The sequence below is a fragment of the Mustela nivalis genome (assembly GCF_964662115.1).
Source record: "Mustela nivalis genome assembly, chromosome: 6".
Taxonomy (NCBI): domain Eukaryota; kingdom Metazoa; phylum Chordata; class Mammalia; order Carnivora; family Mustelidae; genus Mustela; species Mustela nivalis.
Window position 1 is genome coordinate 74265258 of NC_139025.1, and position 21843 is coordinate 74287100.

At 36.4% G+C, this 21843-nt stretch overlaps 1 protein-coding gene across 1 annotated transcript in view; it reads left to right on the top strand.

Annotated features, from left to right (window-relative positions):
- Nucleotides 1-21843, top strand: part of WDR72 (WD repeat domain 72) — a 208234-nt gene that overhangs the window by 115944 nt on the left and 70447 nt on the right. Inside the window, 4 exon segments of the mRNA XM_082734711.1 lie at nt 3656-4473; nt 7273-7364; nt 11481-11560; nt 15565-15766. Of these exon segments, the coding sequence (XP_082590837.1) occupies nt 3656-4473; nt 7273-7364; nt 11481-11560; nt 15565-15766 (1192 nt within the window).

Sequence of the window (21843 nt, forward strand, 5' to 3'; positions counted from 1 at the left end):
TATAGTTAAAAGGAGATATTGAGAAATCTCTGCAATTTTATAAAAATGGGATTACACTTTTTAATCTAGGTATTTTCCATAGACACTGTGTGAATTTCTTGCTGTGGTATTATATATTTTGCCAAAAAAAAAATCCCCACAAACCTCTTTTTAATATCCGCTTAGTATTTTAATATGTGCACATATTATAATCTATTTAGCCAAATCTATATTGCGGGACATTCAAGTTATTTTCAGCTTACTGACGTAAAAATTTCTATAACAAACATTCTTTTTCATATAATTTTGGGTATCTTTGTAATTTTACCCTTAGGAAAGCCATTTCTATATCCAAGGTTATGGAATATTTTAAGGTTGTCGATATATTTTGCCAATTACCTTTTATAAAGAGATGCCAATTTACACTCATCGTGAAATGTAAGAGAGCGCCCATTTCCTCTCTTCCTTATCAAACCTAAATACAGTAGTCCCCCCTTATCAACAGTTTCACTTACCCATGGGTCAGAAGCCAATGACCCTCCTCCTGACATATCATCAGACCAGTAGTAACCTAAAGCTGCACCACAATGCCTATGTCATTTAGCTCATTTCATCTCATCACTAGACATTTTATCATCTCACATTATCACAAAAAGTAGGGTGAGTACAGTACAATAAGATATTTTGAGAGAGAGAGAGAGAGAGAGAAAGAGAGAGACCACATTCACATAGCTTTTATTACACTATATTCTTCTTTTTTTTTTTTGTTCTACATTTTATTTTTATTTTTTTTAATATAATTTTTTATTTTTTATAAACATATATTTTTATCCCCAGGGGTACAGGTCTGTGAATCACCAGGTTTACACACTTCACAGCACTCACCAAAACACATACCCTCCCCAATGTCCATAATACCACCCCCTTCTCCCAAACCCCCTCCCCCCAGCAACCCTTAGTTTGTTTTGTGAGATTAAGAGTCACTTATGGTTTGTCTCCCTCCCAATCCCATCTTCTTTCATTTATTCTTCTCGTACCCACTTAAGCCCCCATGTTGCATCACCACTTCCTCATATCAGGGAGATCATATGATAGTTGTCTTTCTCCGCTTGACTTATTTCGCTAAGCATGATACGCTCTAGTTCCATCCATGTTGAAAATAGAACTGCCCTATGACCCAGCAATTGCACTATTGGGTATTTACCCTAAAGATACAAACGTAGTGATCCAAAGGGGCACGTGTACTCGAATGTTTATAGCAGCAATGTCCACAATAGCCAAACTATGGAAAGAACCTAGATGTCCATCAACAGATGAATGGATCAAGAAGATGTGGTATATATACACAATGGAATACTATGCAGCCATCAAAAGAAATGAAATCTTGCCATTTGCGACTACACTATATTCTTCTAAGTGTTCTCTTTTATTATTAGTTATTATTGTTAATCTCTTCCTGTGCTTAACTTATAAATTAAACTTTATCATAGGTATGTATGCATAGGGGGAAATATAGTAAATGTATAGTTCAGAGCTATCTGCCATCTAAGGTGTCTACTAGGAATCTTTGGGACATATAAACCATGGATTGGGGGAGCTACTGAATTTTAATTTTCAATTCTATACACAAACCTAATTTTTAACTATTAGTGAGCTAGTAAAATAAACATCTGTACCCCTTGGGTACCTGGCAGTCACAAACACAGATTCTCTCTTGAATAATGCATTTTCAACCCATGACTCGAAGGCTTCTCACTGGTAGCATTTCCCAAATGCACACACATGCACACACCCATGCATATATACAGTCACAAAACATAAGGAAACAGAAAAGCACCACCAAAATAAAAAAGCAGAGTCATACTCACAAGGATTTTAAAAATTGGAATTATAGATGTATTATACAAAATAAGTACCTTTAGAAGAATAATGGTTTAAAAAATAAGGAAGAAATATCTGACTGTAAAAATGAACTAATGGTTTAAAAATATAAAAAAGAAATAACTGACTGTAAAAATGAACAGTTTGTTTTTTAAAGGGACCAAATGGAACTGATAGAGATTAAAAATGTAAAACTCAAAATTAAAAAACTCAGTGGGTAAGTTAAATGTTATAGGAGAGACAGGTGAGAAGAAAATAGGCAAGCTAAAGGAGAATTCCAAAGTGATGCCCAGCATGAGGCACAGAGAGACAAAGAAATTAAAAAAAAGAGAGAGAGAGAGAGAGAAAATAGTTTATCTGACAAATGGGCTCACCAGAGTTCTGTATGGGGTGAAAGGGATGCAGAGGGAAAACATTCAAAAAGGTAGGTGTGAGAACTGAACAAAATTAAGGAGACATAGAAATACTCAGATACAATGTAGTGATTCTATGATTTTATGCAGAATAGTAAAGACAAAAAGATCTAAAGAGCAGCATAGAGAAAAGACAGAGTGACAGAGTACTAGCTAACATCTCAAATGCATCAAAGGAAACCCGAAGACTGGAGAATTATGCCTTCAAAAATGCTGTGAGAAAATAAATGAAATTAAAATAGTTTACTCAAGGAAATGGTTTTCCAAGGAAAACATTATTCCATGAGAGGACCTACAAAGTAAAAATTTGATTCTTTGAAGAGAATATCAAAATCGATAAACTTCTGGCAAGAAAAAAAGCAAAAGCAATAATATCAAAAATGAAAAAGGACCCATAGCTACAGGAAGTTTAAAAAATTGATAAGCAAATAATATAAACATCCCTCTGAACAACCATTAAACGATCAAAAGAAATTAAGCATGGTCTAAGTAAGTGGGAGATACAGTCTGGAACTTGACAAACATCCTCAAACTTACGTGAAAGAATAAAAGACTGTATAACTGAATAAACAACTGGATAGGGGAACCTCACTACCAGATCTGAAGTCTTTTTGTAAAGCTATTATACTATGGAATAGATTAATTGAATAATGTCCCAGACAGCAGATCAGTGAGAAAAGAACAAGCTTGCAAATGATACTGGAACAACTGATATCAAGATTAAAAAAAACAAACATGAAAAGTATGTTCTATTGCAAACCAAACACAAAAATGAAAAAAGAAAGGTATTAAACAATTAAAAAATTGTGTTAACCTGGGGCGCCTGGGTGGCTCAGTCATTAAGCGTCTACTTTCGGCTCAGGGCGTGATCCCAAGGACCTGGGATCGAGCCCCAACTTGGGCTCCCTGCTCAGTGGGAAGCCTGATAAAAGTCTTGATCCCAGGACCTTGGGATCATGACCTGAGCCAAAGGCAGACACTGAACTGAATGAACCACCCAGGCATACCAATGTTCTCCTCCTTAATTTTCAAACCCATTTTTTCCCCTTTGTGGGTCTTCATGGCTATGTTGATAGGAAGATAAGAAATCAGATAAGAAAAGATATTGATCTGATGCTATCTTACTTCTTAGGCCTAATTCATTTTTTTTTTTTTCAAAAAAAAAAAAAGGTTTTAGGAAGGAAAAAAAAAGTTTTTAAGGAATATAGACTGTTTAATTTAGAGGGAAGTTTCCTAACAGACAAAATAATTGAAATGGCTTTGGTTGTACTGCTACTTAATGCTTTCATTTTATGCCATTTTAATATGGAACTTTTAATAAAAATAACTTGAAAAATAAAAACCCTGACACATAATTATTTTTTCTCCTTAATCTCCTTTAGGTTGCTGATGCCAAGTCTTTCTCAGGACCTTTTAATGTCTTGCCTGTGAAGACAAAATGGAGTAACATTGGCTTTCATATCCTTCTATTTGATCTGGAAAATCTTGTTGAACTTTTGCTGCCAACTCCAATCTGTGACGTTGACCCTTCTAATTCATTCTATGGTAGTGAGATCCTGAGAAGAGCCAAAAGCACAGTGGAGAAGAAAACACTGACGCTGAAAAGAAATAAAACTGCCTGTGGTTCTCTCTCAGCAGAAGTGCAAGCCAAGCCTTTTGGTGAGAACCCAGCCCAAGGAGATAATGCTGTCAAATTCTTAGAAGAAAGTGATGGCATTAAAAGGCAGAAGAAAACAAAGAACTCCAAAAAGATGCACCCGGAACCATCAAGAAAAATGGATGCCAGCATCACAATAGATGCAGCTAAATTGTTCCTATCTTGCTTTTTGCCATGGGGACTGGATAAAGAATTAGATAATCTCTGCATTAAGCATCTCAATATTTTAAAGCTTCAGGGTTCTGTTTCTTTAGGACTTGCTGCAAATGAAGACCGCTTCTCATTGATGCTGCCGGGGTGGGATGTATGCAGTGCTGAAACGAAAACAGACTATTCAAAAGTTAATTTATTTTCCAAAAAAGTTTTGGACTTGTCAAACAAGTACACGTCCACTCTTCCAAATCAGGTTGGAATGCCAAGAGGATTGGAGAATAATTGTAATTCTTTGCAAGAGTCGGACACTATAGTTTATTTACTGAGCAGACTATTTGTAGTTAATAAGTTAGTTAACATGCCTTTAGAGCTGGCATGTGGAACTGACAGGTAAGATATGCATAAATATTTTGACTACTATTATTTGGGACATTAAAAGAATCATAATTACTTGCTGTATTTGGCTCTTTACCCTCCCTCCCTCCTCTTCTTCCTTCCTTTCTTCCTTTTTTCAGATCAAGAGTAAATATGCAACAGCTCCTTCAGCTCAAAACACATTTAAGAAAAACTTCCTCTTAATTCTTTGGAATCAGAGAATAATTTGGGCAATTAATCTATATATTTAAAAATGTATTCATTCAAAAAATATCCATTGCTTTCATAATATGTACCAGGAAAATCCTAGTTCTGGGCGCTGAATGATTTAATAGATAGGTAGACCGAGAGATAGACGATAGTTTGATTCATACACACCTTGAAATCCATTTTACTTGCTGTGAATTAAATATGAACAAAGAACATTTAAGTAAATGCCAGTGATATTTCATATATCATCGGAGAAAGTTTTACAGTTTCATAGCCCAAGTCCCACCATTTAATTTATACTTTGTTGTACTAAGCTAGAGGTGGCAATCAGTAATTCATTTACAAGAAGTACAGTTGAATAAAAATAGCTCTTGTTTTTTGAATATTTAATATCTATTAGTCACCATGTAAGTACTTTACTTACCTGATATCACTTAATATGCAAGGCTGGCATATAGGTACTATTATTTTGCTCTTTGTAAAGATGAGGATATTGAGTCTTATGGCGAAAAGGTATCAACTCCAAGATTAATTCAGCTTCTTAGAGGCTGATTCAAAGCTGAGCACCAGTCTAATTCCAGAGCCTGATTCATTACTAACCTTAACTCTGTGTGTCTGCCTTCTTCTATTGCTAAAATTCAGTATAGTTTTTCAGTCTGACATTAGAGGATTGAATTTACAATTTACAGCATGTGCCCTTAGCACTAGTCTACAGAAGAAATTTCTCATTTGATTCAAATGATTAAAAAAAAGAAAGAAAGAAAGAAAAAGGCACACGAAATAAATAGAAAACACCAAAAGTAGGGTAAAGAAATGCGGAAAAATCTTGGTAGTATAGGTAAATATTTTGGTGTTCAGAGTAAAGAGAGTAATTAGTGTGAGTGGAAACCATGGGAACGCTTTTAAAGAAAGCACTTCCCACTATGTGGTGGTAAATGGTCCTTGACGTTTCTGTTCTGTGATAGGAGCTCAGTTCCAGGCACTGAACGGTCAGCACCATTCCTGCCCTCGGTGGGCCTACCCTTTGGTAGGAAGGCTCTGTGGATTATTTAGGATCTGATGTTATGCTTCCTTCCATTATAATGCAAGGTTTCCCATTTTCTGTTCTGTGACCCTATTATGGAGACACAGACTGGTAAAATTCTGTGGTTTTATACTAAATTTTTCTCTGTTTTCTTTTCATACATAATATGTATATGTAATACATATTATATATACACACACACATATATATATATACACATGTTTAAGTTTCATATAGCCTTCTTTTACTTTTCTCTTCTTCCTGTGACTAAGAAGATTACGAAGCACTGAACGTATGATAAGCAAAAAAATGCAGTCAGCCTGGAGCCTGAAAACCTGGGAATAAATCCTGCTTTTTTTTTTTTTTTTTTAAGATTTTATTTATTTATTTGACAGAGAGAAATCACAAGTAGTTGGAGAGGCAGGCAGAGAGAGAGAGAGGAGGAAGCAGGCTCCCTGCTGAGCAGAGAGCCCCATTCGGGACTCAATCCCAGGACCCTGAGATCATGACCTGAGCCGAAGGCAGTGGCTTAACCCACTGAGCCACCCAGGCGCCCTAAATCCTGCTTTTGATGTTTAACTAGCCATGTGTTGCTCTGGACAAGTCACTTACCCGCTCTGAGCCTTGCTTTCCTCATTTAGAAAATGAGGTTTGTGGGCTAGGCGGCCACTAAGATTTCTTCAAATTCTTGAAAACGTGGGTTGTTAACAAATTGTATCTGCCTAATCATGATCCCACAAAGCCAGTGAGGGACTTGGTTACTGTGTGATGGAGGTTTTCATTCTGAGTTGGCTGCAGATACGAAGTTCAGGATGTGCAGGGTGTGTCTGGTGCCCTGAGGGGGGGATCTCGGGCTGTCAGCCTGCCTTCCGCTAAAAATTGCCACCATACATTAGTTAACTCTTTACGAAATTCTTCATTAAAATAAATTATTGAAAGAGTTGTCCGGATTAGAGACTGCTTCCAGAAATCAGTCACTTCAACTTGGATTTGCTGTTGGACAGCATGGCAATTTTTGGGAAATCAAAATAATGTACATTGGATTTGTCCATTTCACTAACATTTCACTGTGGTTGTGAATGTGGAGAAATCCTTGTGGGCTTCACAACGCGGTGCATGACGTAACTGCATTTTAAGGAAAGAGCCATCTGCCTATGACAATATCCCTGAACAGTATCTGAAAGTTGCTATGATTAAATCACTGGTCTGGAGTAGAACTCACCTTCCTCAGGTCCTTAGAGGACCTGTGGAGAACTGTGGCAGATGTCAACATATTAAGATTCAGAATATATTGCACTTAACCACAAATTACATGACCTATCGTAGTGGAGCTCCTCCTGGAAAAGTGAGTCACAAAATAATTCTGGTAACCTAAAATTCAAAACTGGGATTAAGGTTTTAGGTAGGAACAAAGTGGGGAAATTTACCAAAGAGATTACTGTTGGAGAACATTGCTTAAAAAATAACCTATGTTCAGTTCCCAAATTTTTTTAAAGTGGTCATACACTCAAATCTTCAATTTATTTCTAAAAATACTTTTCATATATCTTTAGTGATATCCTCTATTTTTCCTCCGACAGGTCTTTCAAAATGGAATCTGTGCACAACAAGGCAAAAAGTCCTGGGAATGAAGTTTTTACTATTTCAAGCTTCTGTGGTTACTTACGAAATGGTAAAGGACTTAGAGATACAAGTCTGATTTTTTTTTTTCTCTCTGAAATAGAATAACTGGCCCATCTACAACTGGGTCTCCTGCTACAGTTTGGAATGAGCAGTGTTTGCATTTATTGTTTGATTTAGTCTGCATTTCACATGGCTATACTTTTGTATTATATTTGAAATACATGTGATTTTTTATTAAAATGAATAGTGTTACAAGACATGTAATGTGATGAATTTTATCAAATGATCTTTGAAATGCCTGAAAGTCTGAAACTTTTTGGCAAAAGAAATATTTAGATATTAAATTAAGGTCACCTGTGATTTATGGGGAAGTTTATTACATCAGTATCTTTATTACCAAATAAATGATTATTATATTAGAGAATTTTATAGCTTTTTCAGAAGGTTCTATAATGATCCTTGAATTCTTCTGAGTAATAGTCTTGGTGTTTAGATTTTCTTTTGATGCCAGATAGCCAATTTATCCTCAAAACCTGCTTCTCTAAATCTTTGACATCTCAGTAAAGCAAATCTGCCCTTTTCGTGATTCAAGCCAAGAATTTTGGTGTCATTTTGACTCACCCCTGACCTTTTTTTTTTTTTTTTTGCACCCACATCCAATCTTTTAGTAAATATATTGGTTCTCCCTGCAGAGTATATCCCAGATTCTATTTCTATTTACCCACAGACCACACCCCAGAGCCTTTATCTCTCCTTGCCTCCTAACCACCCTTCGGCTCCTATTTCTCCTTCCTGTACTCTATTCACCATCAAGCAGTCAGAATGACCCATTGGAAACTAAGTCAGAACCTTATGCTTCTGCTTAAAACCTTTCAGCTGCTTCTGTTCCGCTCTGAATAAAAGGCACAGTCTTTAGGAGAGCATACAAGGCCCAGTATAATCTGGTTGTTCTGCCTTTTTTAAAATATTTTATTTATTTATTTGACAGAGCAAGGGATCACAAGTAGGCAGAGAGGCAGGCAGAGACAGAGAGGGAAGCAGGCTCCCTGAGGTGGGGCTTGATCCTAGGACCCTTGGATCATGACCTGAGCTGAAGGCAGAGGCTCAACCCAGTGAGCCACCCAGGCGCCCCTGGTTGTTCTGCTTCTGTCATTGCAATGACCACCACTCCCATCTGACACCATCTCTTTGTACTTACTTACCCCTTGCTTCACGTGATCCAGCTACACCAGACCTTTTGCTCTGACCCAAACAAGATGGGCAGGTCTTAGGGCCTTTGTGCTAGCTCTTCTCCTGCCTGGAATGCTCTTTCTTCAGATCACAGAGGTCAACCGGCTGCCTCCTGCCTCCATCTTACATCCTTGGTTCTTGCTTGGACGCCATTTTATCAATGAAGGTGCCCTCCTTTCTCCCCAGCACGCTCTGACCCATTCCCTCCTTTACTGTTTTCCATAATTCTTTTCACTCTAATGTAATATATATCTTTTTTTTTTTTCATTTGCCATCTGTGTCCTGCTACTAAAGTGTAAGCTCCATGGGGGTTATTATTTTTTTATGACAGTTTTATTTACTGCTGTATCCCCAATTCCCAGAACAAAGCCTTCAAGGAATTAAGCAAATACCTTTGGATTCATGTGTGAATAGTAAATAGAATAATGGTTTTGGAAACAGATGGCTGAGGTTTAAGATCTAGTTCTAACGCTTACCACTTGTACAGCTTTGGGCATGTCTTTTACTCCTTTAAACCTGTATTTACTACACTTGTAAAATGGGAATGAGATTTTAGACTTGATGAAGTTATGCATTATGCCATCGACACATTGAGATGCCCTGAATAATGGTCCATAGGGGCCTTCTCAAGGCTACTAAAAAGAATATTTGGAATATTTTAAACTGAGAGTTATTAATAGCTTCCAATTTTTGCGTGTCTAGTATATTCGAAGAATTATGCCATTGGCTTTACACATATTCTCTCTATATAGAAACAACCTTGCACAGTAGGAAGAACTATCTTGTTTTACCCTTCGGAAAATTGGGGCTCATGGAAATTAGATGATTCACTCAGAGACAAAGAGCTGCTGAGCAGAGGGGCCAGGATTCCAGGCCAACTCTGGTCCCAAACCACTTGCTCTTTGCATTACATCAGCACACTTCTCAGGATCCCAACTAGTATTTTCTCTAAAAGGTCCCAGTCTGGGCTGCCTGCCTTCTCTTCAAGCCATAGCCCTTATTAGGGCATTTCTCCTTGTTTTTATTTTTTATAACATTGAGAAAAGGATTAGAGTTTAAAGCAGAATGTAAGTGATGTCTGCAGAGATGGAGAGAATTGCTAACCAGAGCCGCGGACTCCCCAGCATTTCCTCCGGCAGCCCCAACCAAAGTAGCAGGAGCAAGTTTACTACTGAATAGTCTCTCCTGTGTTTAGAGGCAGGGCTTGCAGCATTTAAGATTCACATAGATCCTAAGGAGCATGGTTTTGTGTTTTAGTAATTGGAAGACGGGAGGTGAAGGGAAAGGAGGGGTTCGCTTTATGCTATTAATTCAATAAAGTCAAAGCCTGAATAAAATAATACTCTGAGGTGCTCATTCTAAAGAGTGGAGGAACCACTGCCCACTTTTGTCAGCAAAAATGGTGACTCAGTACTATTGGTAAGCCTGGGGTGTTTTCTTTTTATCTTTCTCTCTGATGTTGCAATTAATTCTTTAGTTCACTGACATGGCCAAGAAAAGTTGGCTCTCATTTCTACCTCATATTAAAATTTTAACATCACATTAAAGTGCACTGTGAAGTACCCCATGATGCCAGTAAGTAGCCAAAGTTAAGACCAATACTTAGCTTTGATGGTAGAGTCACAAGGTCAACAGAATGAGAGAGGAGGGGAAGGACAGAGATCAAAGGAAAATTTTCTCTTACCTGCTGTGCTCACAAAGAAATGGAAAATATGACTTCAAAATCGTAGTGCTCTATCATACTTCCATGTTTTATGCACTGATCTTGGTCATTTCAAATTCACATCATATGTTCCATCAGGGAAAAATAACGATATTAATGAGTCAGAAGTTTCATATGTCTCTTTAATATTCTTAGTTCACATTATGTTTAATACTTTCTATCACATTTCCTTTGACCACTAATACATAAAATATATATATATAACATATAATATTTATAAAATATATATTTGTGCATATATATACACATATACTTATCTTTTAATATATAAAATGAAATTCAATGAAAAGCATACTGAACTAATACTAATTTAAAGAGTTGATGCCAGAATTTCGAACACATATTAATACATTCTTTTAAATAGATGATTAGAGTAATTTTCCCTCCAATGCAAGCCGTCATCATTTTTCCTTATCTTAACCCCCATGATCTGGCACCTAGATAATATACTTTAGCCATCAGAAAGCCTTAATTGATCAATTTTTCATTTGGATGATTATATGTACATTTTCAATTAATGAAAAGGCACTTATTAAGTGCTTTTTTGTGTAGGGGGCTGCTGGACACTCTGTGGATCAATTTAAATAAACCAAGCCCTAGCTCACTCTTAAAATTTCACACTGAACATTAAGGCAAAATAGATAGAAAGGACATTCGAAAGGGCAAATTTGAAAGAAACAATACATAACAAAATGAGTCAGATTAAAACATAAGTGCTAGATCTATTGATCAGAGTAGTATAATTGGGTAAGGACAAATCCAAGGAAGTCTTTATATGATTGCTGTGTGATAAATGCTAATTCATGGCAAGATAGTATGTCAGGATCTATTTGCATGAGGAAGGAATTGTAAAATTTGGCCATCTGTTTTGGGTGGGAACATTATTCATTGCACACTCTGTTGGCAAAAGTTATGAAGATGGGTTTAGGGTATAAAGATGAATTTGATTTGATGTGAATATATATTCGTATAATCATTAGAAATATAAATAAATTACTAAATGGTTCTTGGCTGGTTACACATGAAAATCATTGGGTATCACAGGATATTTATTCCTGCCCTACCTTCTCCCGGGACCGATTAAATCAGAACCTCTGGTGTTTGTGGAGAAAATACCCCCCAGGTGACTCTAACATAGAGCCAGGGTTGAGGATCATTGGGTTGCATGCATGTTAATATTCTCAAGAACAAATGTGTTCTCTGTATTTCTAGGTAAGAATGAAGCCCATATACCTGAAGCTGACATTTCACTTTTGAAGCTCATTTCCTGTTGGAGAGACCAGTCTGTGCAGGTATGACATAGTATGTTCTTGAAATTATTAGAACAGTTCCCTGCTGTGCCTTTCTATTCTGTGAGTGGTTCAGTCATACTCTCCTTATCCCGAGAGTACCCACAAGTGGCTACTGTTGTCCTCACAGAAAATTTCCTCCCCGGGCATTTCATTTAACAGGACAAATGCAGAGACTAATAATGAGGGGAAAAGTAGAGATGGACATATGCAAGGATGCACAGGTTAGGGGGAATGAACCGGGGGTCTGAGGAAGGGATGTTTTCGTTGTTACCATACCTTATTGCCTATTGATGTTCCAGTTTGTGGCAGAATTGTCTATTATTTGATTTTAAAATACGCCATGACATAAAAGGCCCTAGGCCTGGGAATTTGGTATGTGGACTTAGGAATTATTTTTCTGTCTCGAAAGTACCTCATCTATAAGCTGTTTGAGAGAATGGGTTTCTTTAAGGCCAAATTTAAGTCCTTCTATCTCTTTTAAAGCTTTTGTGGATCTTAAAAGCTTACTAGGTAGCTTTGTATATTGTACAATAAATATCTGTGTGTTGATTAGATGAATATTTATCGGGACTTTATTCTTTTTCATGAGCTTAATAAATGTCAAATTTTGCAAGACCAGCATAGCAATAATTCCAATTACAAATGCTTATTGAAAACAAAGAAAGTTAAGTCAGAACACACTGTGGGGCTGACACCACAAAACCAAATAAACACAGTTGGAATGGCTATTGAAACACGTTTCCATGGCCTGTGAGTTTCTACATGGTTTGCCACTAGCCTAGCCTCTTTATTCATCATTCTCCCTCCTGCTCTAACTAGCCACACTGACCTTTTTATTTCCAAAATACACAGTGCTCATTTTCACCTCAGGGCCTTACTGCTCTCTTGGGCTGGAATTCTAATTTTTCCATTCATTGTTTGAGTTTTACCTCAAAGGTCAACTCTTCCAAGAAGTCTTCCCTGATTACCCACCTCATGTTGTCACTACTCCATGCCTCCAGTCACTATGGCATTACCCAGTTTTATTTTCTTTGTTGCAGTTGCTTTTAATGGAAATGATAGTATTTGCTTTTTTGCTTGCTTATCTTCTGTCTTCTTGCTGTCATTGAAACTTGCTGAGAGCAGGGACTCAGTCCGTCTCACTCACCCCTCAATCACCAATGCCCAGAAAAGTAGTAATCATGGCAGCCTGTCAATAAATATTTAACAAATGAATGACTAGCTATGCAAAAGCCTCTGGGACTATCAAATAAACATTAGTACATTTTTATTTTGTTAGCAAACATCCTAAGAGTCTCTATTAAAGGCAAGATTTTTTTTCCCCCAGTAGCCTAAGAATTCCTCACCAAGGGAAAAAATCCTGAAGGAAAAGAATTCAACAGAAAATTTATCCTGAATTGCTCTAACTAAAGGTATTTTGCAGTTGTTCATTTGGCCTTCAAATAAATTTTAATGTGATTTGGACATGTTTGGACTAATGGACCTTTAAGGTTCTATGATTCTATGACCTTGTGTAAAAGTCTGGCAGGACGACAAATGTGACCAGAGCATTTATTACTCACTTTGTAGGAAGTCCAAGCATCAAAGTTCTCCTCTCTTCTCTGCTGCTAACCGGATGAATAACTCTGGAAGATAGGTGTAGCTTGTTGATTCTTTTCCTCACTTGTAAAATGGGAATGAAAATTCCTTGGTCCTCTGGGAGCAACAGAGCCTCTTGCATTTTAATGCTTCATTAACCAATCCTCAAATTCCTTATAAAGCTGTTCATCTAAGCAGTTAGTCAAATCATGTTAAGCTGAATCTACTTCTTAATGTATTTTAGGTGGTAATGGAATGTTTCTGTCAAGTAGCAGAATCCTACCTCACAAAGTGAAGGGGGCTGGGGATAAGAATGTGTTAATTTTGCAGATGAATGAGTTCGTCTGGAGATTGCCTCGTTTGCTTCTAATGCATGTAATATGTCCCACGGAGAAATAAATGCTGAAAAAGCAACAGTAAGATTTTGGGGTTGCTCATTTGGTGTTTCTGAAGCTTCATTAAAATTCCTTGGATTTTATAATCTAACACCAGTGGGTGAAATCATGACATCCAGGCCTCCAGGGACAAGTATTGCTTTCCCAGGAGATGCTGCAAAGACGTGAAAAGTCATTGTGGACCAAGTGTTGAGAAAATACTTTTCTTCTGGAAATTCCTGACACTGGAACCACAAGCAGTCCACAGGGGCTCTTGTGAGTCTTCGTAACGCTCTGTGCTATTTTACAGAACTTTGCTATGTCAAGGTTTTAGTAGAAAACCATTAAAATGTTTAGCTTGCCTATGGCATAGTAATACGTTTAGTAATAAGAATATGGCCCAGATTTGTGGCCGTCTCTTTCCAGCCAATGGATTTGTAAATCTTCACTTAAATCTCTGCACATTCTCTCATAAGAGTGTAATGCTTTGCACATCTGTCTTTTCAAAGAAAATTATTTCTGTGCATTTGGGAGACAGCTTTACAGCTGCACTGCTTTCAATTCTAGCTCATTATTAAATTCAAAAAGTTATATAATATATTGTCTAAAAATTTTATATTTTGTTGGGGAAAATTCTATCCCTACTAACTATCGCAAAATTTATCTACTGTATTTATATACTAAAGAGATTAAAGTATTGATAGTCAGAAATTATCAATAAATTCTACTTTCTACACTTTATTTTTTTAAGTACAGAATCTATTTCAATTCCATTAGCATTTATTTAGTACCCACTGTATACCAGATATTGTGATAGCATTATTACATGCTTGTAAGATGTACCATCTGCTGGTGGATTGGAGCCATGCTGAGTATTGATTTCACACTGAGCACAAAGTGTTGGTTTGAGTTTGTTTCTAATTGAGTGAATGCCATTCAGTATTCGCTTTTAAGTTTTATGACTGAGTATCCTACTCATTATGACTAATATGTTTTATTCAGTTATTTCTGCTTCCTCTTATTTTTTTTGATGATACTCATATTATTTACTCTTATAATATTAGTGACAAATATGTGAAAAAGCTAGGAAGAGTAAAGGTACGTTGTCACTGATTTATTAAGGGATGAGGATATAGAAACTTGGGAGGACATATACTAAAAAGGACATAGAATCAGCGGTCGGAAGCCTGTTCATCATATCTATGAGATGTCCTGTCCCAGCTTCTTCATTTAAAAAAATGAAGATATTGGATTAGATGTCTATGACAAGCATTCCCTTCCCCCTCGACCCAATCATAGATCCTTGACTGAATATGTACAATAATTGGAAGTCAAGCTTTGCAATATTTTTAAACTGTGTACAACCATGTACACATACACACAATTTATTTTTTTTAATATATATTTTATTTATTTATTTGACAGACAGAGATCACAAGTAGGCAGAGAGGCAGGGGTGTGGCGGGGTAGGAACAGCTCCCCACAGAGCAGAGAGTCTGATGCTGTGCTCAATCCCAAGATGCTGGGATCATGACCCGAGCCAAAGGCAGAGGCTTTAACCCATTGAGTCACCCAGGTGCCCCAACATCCACACAATTTAGTGAGATTTATTGTTAAAGTCTTGTCTTCAGCTTTCTGTATTAAACCTGAATTTAAATCAAGTGTTTTTAGCTAAATAGTGCTTTCAAGCTAGACATTATTTGAGGAGCTAAACTTGACTTTAAGAAACAGTATAATATCTTCAAATTCATTTTCTTTATCTTCTGGCAGAAATGAAAGTACCTTAGGTGAAAGAATTGAGAACTCCTTTCAACTTTCCTTTTAGAATCTCTTGTGTTAGCAAAAGAACAGTGTGTTGGTCTGGGTTCCAGTGTTCAGTATCTGCATTTCAATTGTTTCAGATGCTAATTCTAGTGGATGGGAGTGGTACACTTTATGTGAAACCTATTTAAGTCCAAATTCCAGGCTCTCAACTTGATGGAAGACCCCAAGCATTTGTAATAATCTCCCCCCGCCCCCTGCCAAAATGATTTTTAAAAAAAATCTTTATAGGTAACTGAAGCAATACAAGCTGTTCTTTTGGCGGAAGTTCAACAGCATATGAAGACGTTGAGTAAAACACCAGTAAACAGTCAACCAGTGTCCATGACAGAGGACGTTCACTGTGAGATGAAGCAGATCCTGCAGAAGACAGAAAGGACCAGGGGGAAGGAGATAGACTTACAGTGTACTACAGACTCCTGGCCTCTGCAAAGTAAGTACAAAATTTATTGACATGCACTTTCATCAGATCTTTTTCTACTACTTAGAGTACGTTCAGAATATGAGTTCACAATATATCATTTCTGCAAAAACTGAGCCAGGGCCCTGTTTCTGACCTATTCGGCTATCAATTTCTTCTTCTAATTCTCAAGTTTCTGATAAACCTTCTAAGTTCTATTATAATCAATGAATATTTTTTCTAGAACAAAAATCTGTATTGTTTACAAAAATATTTTTAAATTAAGTGAAGGAAAATGAAAACAAAATTGGGGCGCCTAGGTGGCTCAGTCGGTTAAGCATCTGCCTTTGGCTCAGGTCATGATCCCAGGGTCCCAGGATCAAGCCCCAAGTCAGACTCCCTGATCTGCAGAAGCCTGCTCCTCCCTCTCTCACTCCCCCTGCTTGTGTTTCCTCTCTCACTGACTCCTCTTTGTCAAATAAATAAAATTTTCTAAAAAAAAAAAAAATGAAAACAGGATTAACAGTAGCAGCTTAATGAGATATTTTAAGAATATCTTGATAATGATGGATCCTAAATTTGTTTCCACTTGATACCTTGGTAATAGCCATGTGCTGGATTTTTTTTTTTCTCTCCTAAAAATAAGAAATGTAGTAGAGACTAAAACTAAATTGATTTATAGGTGGACCACTTGATTTTATAACAAATAAAATTTTATCATTGTAACTTCATAATGATAATATTTATGGTCATGGCTAGCAGGTGAATCTCAATTTCTGCTATAAAATGTTATCTGATTTTTCAACCCATTAGCTGTGACTTAAAAAATAAAAAGGAGTAAGTACAAATTTGGTATTCAGCCTCACTAGGAAGCTTTTGATGAACAAGTTACTTTATGATTAAATATATATTTTCCTCAGAGAAACATGTTACAAATTTACATGTTCCAGGGTGTGAAAAGTTATTAGGTATTTCTTTTAGCTCTCAGAGAGAGATTTTCTTTTTTTTATTTGGGACTCAGAAAAATGTTGCTATATTTAAAATGTTAAATCCTAGAACAGAGGTCAATCTTAAAGATCTATTATATTTATTTCTTACTGTTTTTATAAGATCGTTTATTGGACAATACTATGTAGTGAGAGAGGATACGTTGCAGGGAAAGGCTTCATCGGTGAAGGCCAAAGATCAAAGTAGTTAGAATATTTCCTAATTCCAAGACAATCACTGAAGATGATAAATTCAATAAGCAATTTGATAAAGCTTAATGGCAATTTCAAGTCATTTGTTTGTCTGTTGTCCAGAAATTAGCTTTAATTATCTGGTAAATTCAACTGCCTGAAGGAGCTCCTTTTTGATCATATCACATAATTGTAGTTGTATTACACCTTTCAAGCAAGAAGAGAAAAATTCCTTTTTAAATTAATTTTCAGAGAGTGCATGTGGGTTCTTGATTCATTCGGTGAGGCACTGGTAGTGTCATTAATATGTTTCTTCCAGCTCCCCAAAGACAGCTAGTGTCATTCATCATGTGTTAACTGTCATTAGGTGGCATTTATATGCTTTATCCCTAAGCTTGGGTGTCTACCTTATCCTTTGGCCCATAGCCTTCTTTTCTGGGTGAGAAATTCATGGCGGGTTATCAAGGTGAAACTTTTGATAACTTTTGCTATCACATGGCTTATCTGTTATTTGAAGTTTCACCAGATTGAGCCTTGTTCTGTTCCCAAATAATTTGTGGGTATAAGAAATATACTCTGGGGTGCCTGGGTGGCTCAGTGGGTTAAGCCGCTGCCTTCGGCTCAGGTCATGATCTCAGGGTCCTGGGATCGAGTCCCACATCGGGCTCTCCGCTCAGCAGGGAGCCTGCTTCCTCCTCTCTCTCTCTGCCTGCCTCTCTGCCTACTTGTAATCTCTCTGTCAAATAAATAAATAAAATCTTTAAAAAAAAAAAAAAAAAAAGAAATATACTCTGGAATTTGGTCTTACTATGACTAAAGACATCTGGATTTTTAAGTTAGATATTAACTATCTTCAGATCATTACTGAATGGTCCTTGGCCAATGTTAAAAAAAAAATAGGGTTAATTTGTGATAACAGTTAGAATACAAAAATATTAAAGTCACTTTTATATATTAGTGGATACAATTTAGAATATTTTATTTAAAAGAAATGAAGATTCACAAAATTCTGAGCACATATTTTCATCAGAAATACTACCTGTAGGAAAATACTAACTACAATTACAATTAAGTGGAAACACATAATGTGCATTGAAAAGGAAAATTCCCAAGAAATATTATGCTGGAAATTAACATTGTCTTTCTTTCCTTCTTTTTGGAAAAAAGCAAAAAAGCCAAACAAACAAAAATCATTTTTTGAACTATTCGGAGAAACTTTATAAAATTGCAGGAAAAGTTTTGGACCTTTATTAAATGGAATGTACTATATTACTTATTGGATTTTTAAAAAAATAAGCAAAAAGCCATAGTATTTATTTCACATGTCCTGATTCAAAAGTTAAGGGGACAGTAGAGATACTGTTCACTAGGTATGATTATTCCTCAAACTTTAAAAGCAGATTTACTTAGATCCAGTGTCACTGCAACCTATTGCCGAATATTCTTATGATAAATGGTTTATGTTCTTTTATTTTCAGGTCCTTGCTCATTTGTCCTCTGTGAGCACTCCTCCACCATTCTCCCCTCTAATTTCTTTTATTCTTTCTTGATTTCCTAGTGTCTTTTTTTTTTTTAAAGATTGTATTTATTTATTCATTCGAGAGAGAGGCCATGAGTGGGCTCTTGCCACATGGGTTGGGGGGGGGAGGGTAAGGATGGGGGAGGGGCAAAGGGAGAGAGAGAATCACAAGCCCAGTGAGCCTGAGATCATGACCTGACCCAAAATCAAAAGTTGGAAGCTTAACCCACTGAGCCACCCAGGTGCCCCTTGGTATCTTAGTTTCTTAATGCATCTTATTTGTAAATCGTTTGGAAAGTAACAGATGATGGCTTTATTATGTATGGATACTTATAAGCTTCTTTAATGCCAGAATGGAGTATATTTGGTTTATTAGCATTATCGTAATATGGCAGTAATAGGTTATAAGGAAAAATAGTAACAATAATTATTGCACTCTTAATACACTCCAACTATAGTAAATATATACTAAATATTTTATGATATACTAAATATTTTATGAATGTTTTCTCACTTTTTCCTTTAATTCTCACATAATTCACATAAACCCTAACTCTCTTCCCAACATTTGAGTCATTTGTGTAAACAATTTTAGCTTTTTAAATGTCCATGTTTATGGAAATGAAGTTTCAGAGGAACACTGAAAATAACTACTTTCTGAAAAAGAGATTCCCATAGTGATACCTAGGCTTATCCTGAGAAATTGCCTCTGTACGCTTTTTGATATACTTTCTCAGACACATTAAAATAAACAGTATTTTTTTTTTTTAATTTACTTGACAGGGAACACAAGTAGGCAGAGAGGCAGGCAGAGAGAGAGAAAGAGAGAGGAAGAAGCTGGCTCCCTGCTGAGCAGAGAGCCCGATGTGGGGCTTGATCCCAGGACCCTGGGATCATGACCAGAGCCGAAGACAGGGGCTTTAACCAACTGAGCCACCCACGCACCCCAATAAACAGTATTTTTTTTAAAAAGTCTATCCTTGTGCCAGCTATCTTCAGTGTCACTAGTGTGTCTATCTTGTACTTTGAGGCATTGTTTCCATTATTTTTTTCTTTTATTATTTATTATTACCTATTTGATACGGGTCATAGTGTTTTACAGTTTTGTTTTTGCTTTCTATTTATTTTTATTTTTTTATTATGTTCAATTAGCCCACATATAGCATTGTCCCATTTTTCAAAAATAAATGACGTGGGACATGAAAGAGTTGACATGCTTTGTCTAGAGTCGCAAAATTAATAAAAACAGGGAGGCAAACCCAGATATTCTCTTAAGCACTGTGTTCTAATCCAGTAAACTGCATTTTCCATAGTGGCAGCATGGAGGAAATTTGCTCTAAGTCAGCATGATCTGAAAATTGAATAATTTATCGAGTGGTTTTCTTAGATTTTTATTCTCCTCTCATAAATCATACTTTCTATTACCAAAGAAAATGCAGAGTGTTCAATCATTGCCATCTCCGCCCTTATAATAAAGAAAATCACCAGGTTTCTTCAACTATTTGAACATGAGATGCATTTAGAAAGCAATGGAAGGAAATCAAGTGAAGTGAGAAAAGTAGTATAATGTGTGTTTGAAGTTTATAATTTTATATCTTACTTATTTTCAATGTTTTCACCTGTTACATTTCACAGCATGTATTTTATTTGAGGTCTTAATATCTGTGTATTGGTATTTTACGGCAGAGTGCTGATTTTTCTGACAGTTACATTGCTCTCTTCCTTCATCTCTTTAATAATAAATTGTAGAATTAACATTCACATTTGAAGCGAAGAGTCATTGCTTTAAAAATCAGCAGTGGTTTCTGTTATTAAAATGCATTTGAAAGTTACTTCCCCCCCTTTTTTTTTATGTTATTTGGATCAGTTTAAACAAGTGCTCTAAATTGTTCCATTAAATGAATTGGTTGAAATAGAAATGGAGGCTTTGTAGATAAAACTGTCACTTTGAAATTATTAGCTGAATTTAAATTCACGTTAAACTGTGTAGTTGTGAAGATGATGCATCAGATGTGGGTATTGCAAATAATCTTTTATTACATGAATCGTTTTCAAAGACTTATCTACAAAATTCAATAATGAAAATGTGCTCTTTGTTTAAGTAAAACCATGCATTTGTGGTAAATAAGGGAAATATACATCCACTCAACAGAAAAATTTTCTGGTCCTGGTGCCCATTGGCAGAAGGACTGCATCGGGACAGGCTTCCATTGCCTGTTGAATTTCTTGGAAGGAAATCTGTCTAGTTGTGGAAAGGCTTTGAAACAGTTGACTACCTTGGAGGGAAACTTTCTTGATTATATTTATCTATAGTAAATGCATCTTCTACCCTCTGTGAGCTCTCCAGGTTAAATGAGAAGGCCAATGCATTCTTCTTTGTGGAAGCAGGAAAGTAGTGGGAGACACATCATTGAAAGCCTTGAGAGTCATAGCAAGGTCTTAGGCTTCTCTCTGAGCAAGATAGAAAATCATTTGCACAAACAGCAGGCACATATTTTAATGAGATATGTTGCCTACAGTTCAGAGGCCAAGGGTAGACAGAAGGAGATCAGTTGGGAGGCCATTATGCTAACTCAGATGATAGCAGCTTGGTACAGATATGGTGCTTTGGATGAAGTGATCAGAATCTGAATGTATTTTGAAGGTGTAACTTACAGTATTTGCTGATTGATTAGATATGGATGAATAAGATAATGAAAATCTATACTTCTGTTTTTTCAAACAAAAGATATTTGATACATGGGTTGACCCTGGTACCCTGACTTGATTCCTATGTTGAGTAGTGCAGTGTCACTCACGTATGATATTCCAGGAATGCCAAAGGAAAAGTGGAAAACCCATTTTACAGACAGCTGTCCCTGCTGTGTCCAGTTTTAAGTGTCTCTGCCTAGATGACCTACAGATTTTCATTTTTAATTTTAGCTAACCCTCAGAAAATGGACTAGGATTTTTTGCCAAGAAACCATGGATTGAAGATAATACTGGCAATGCAAGCTTAAGCAAATAAGATGTAAGTGGCATTGCCAAACTTATCTTAAGTTACATTAGGAGGTGTGCGTGTGCGTGTATTAAGGACTTTTTTTTTGAAATTTCTATTTTTTCTATATATTTTATAAAGGGCCTCATGTTGGTATACTAATAAATTACATGTTTCAGAGAACCTTTCTGTTATTTTCTACAAGAAAGGATCCCAACCATAGCCCTTGGGTGGATTAAGCTAAGAGGACAGGTGTGATAAGCTTTCAGTTATTCAGGGTGGGTAAGTTGATATTGTCCATGGCACTGTTCTTTCTCCAAGACTTTGAATAAATCTTCATGCATCTCTCCTCTATACTACTCCTCTGCCTCTATGTACTGGTCCAAGAGTTGGGGGTGCCACAGGGAATGAATTGGAAATCTCCAAATTAGCATTG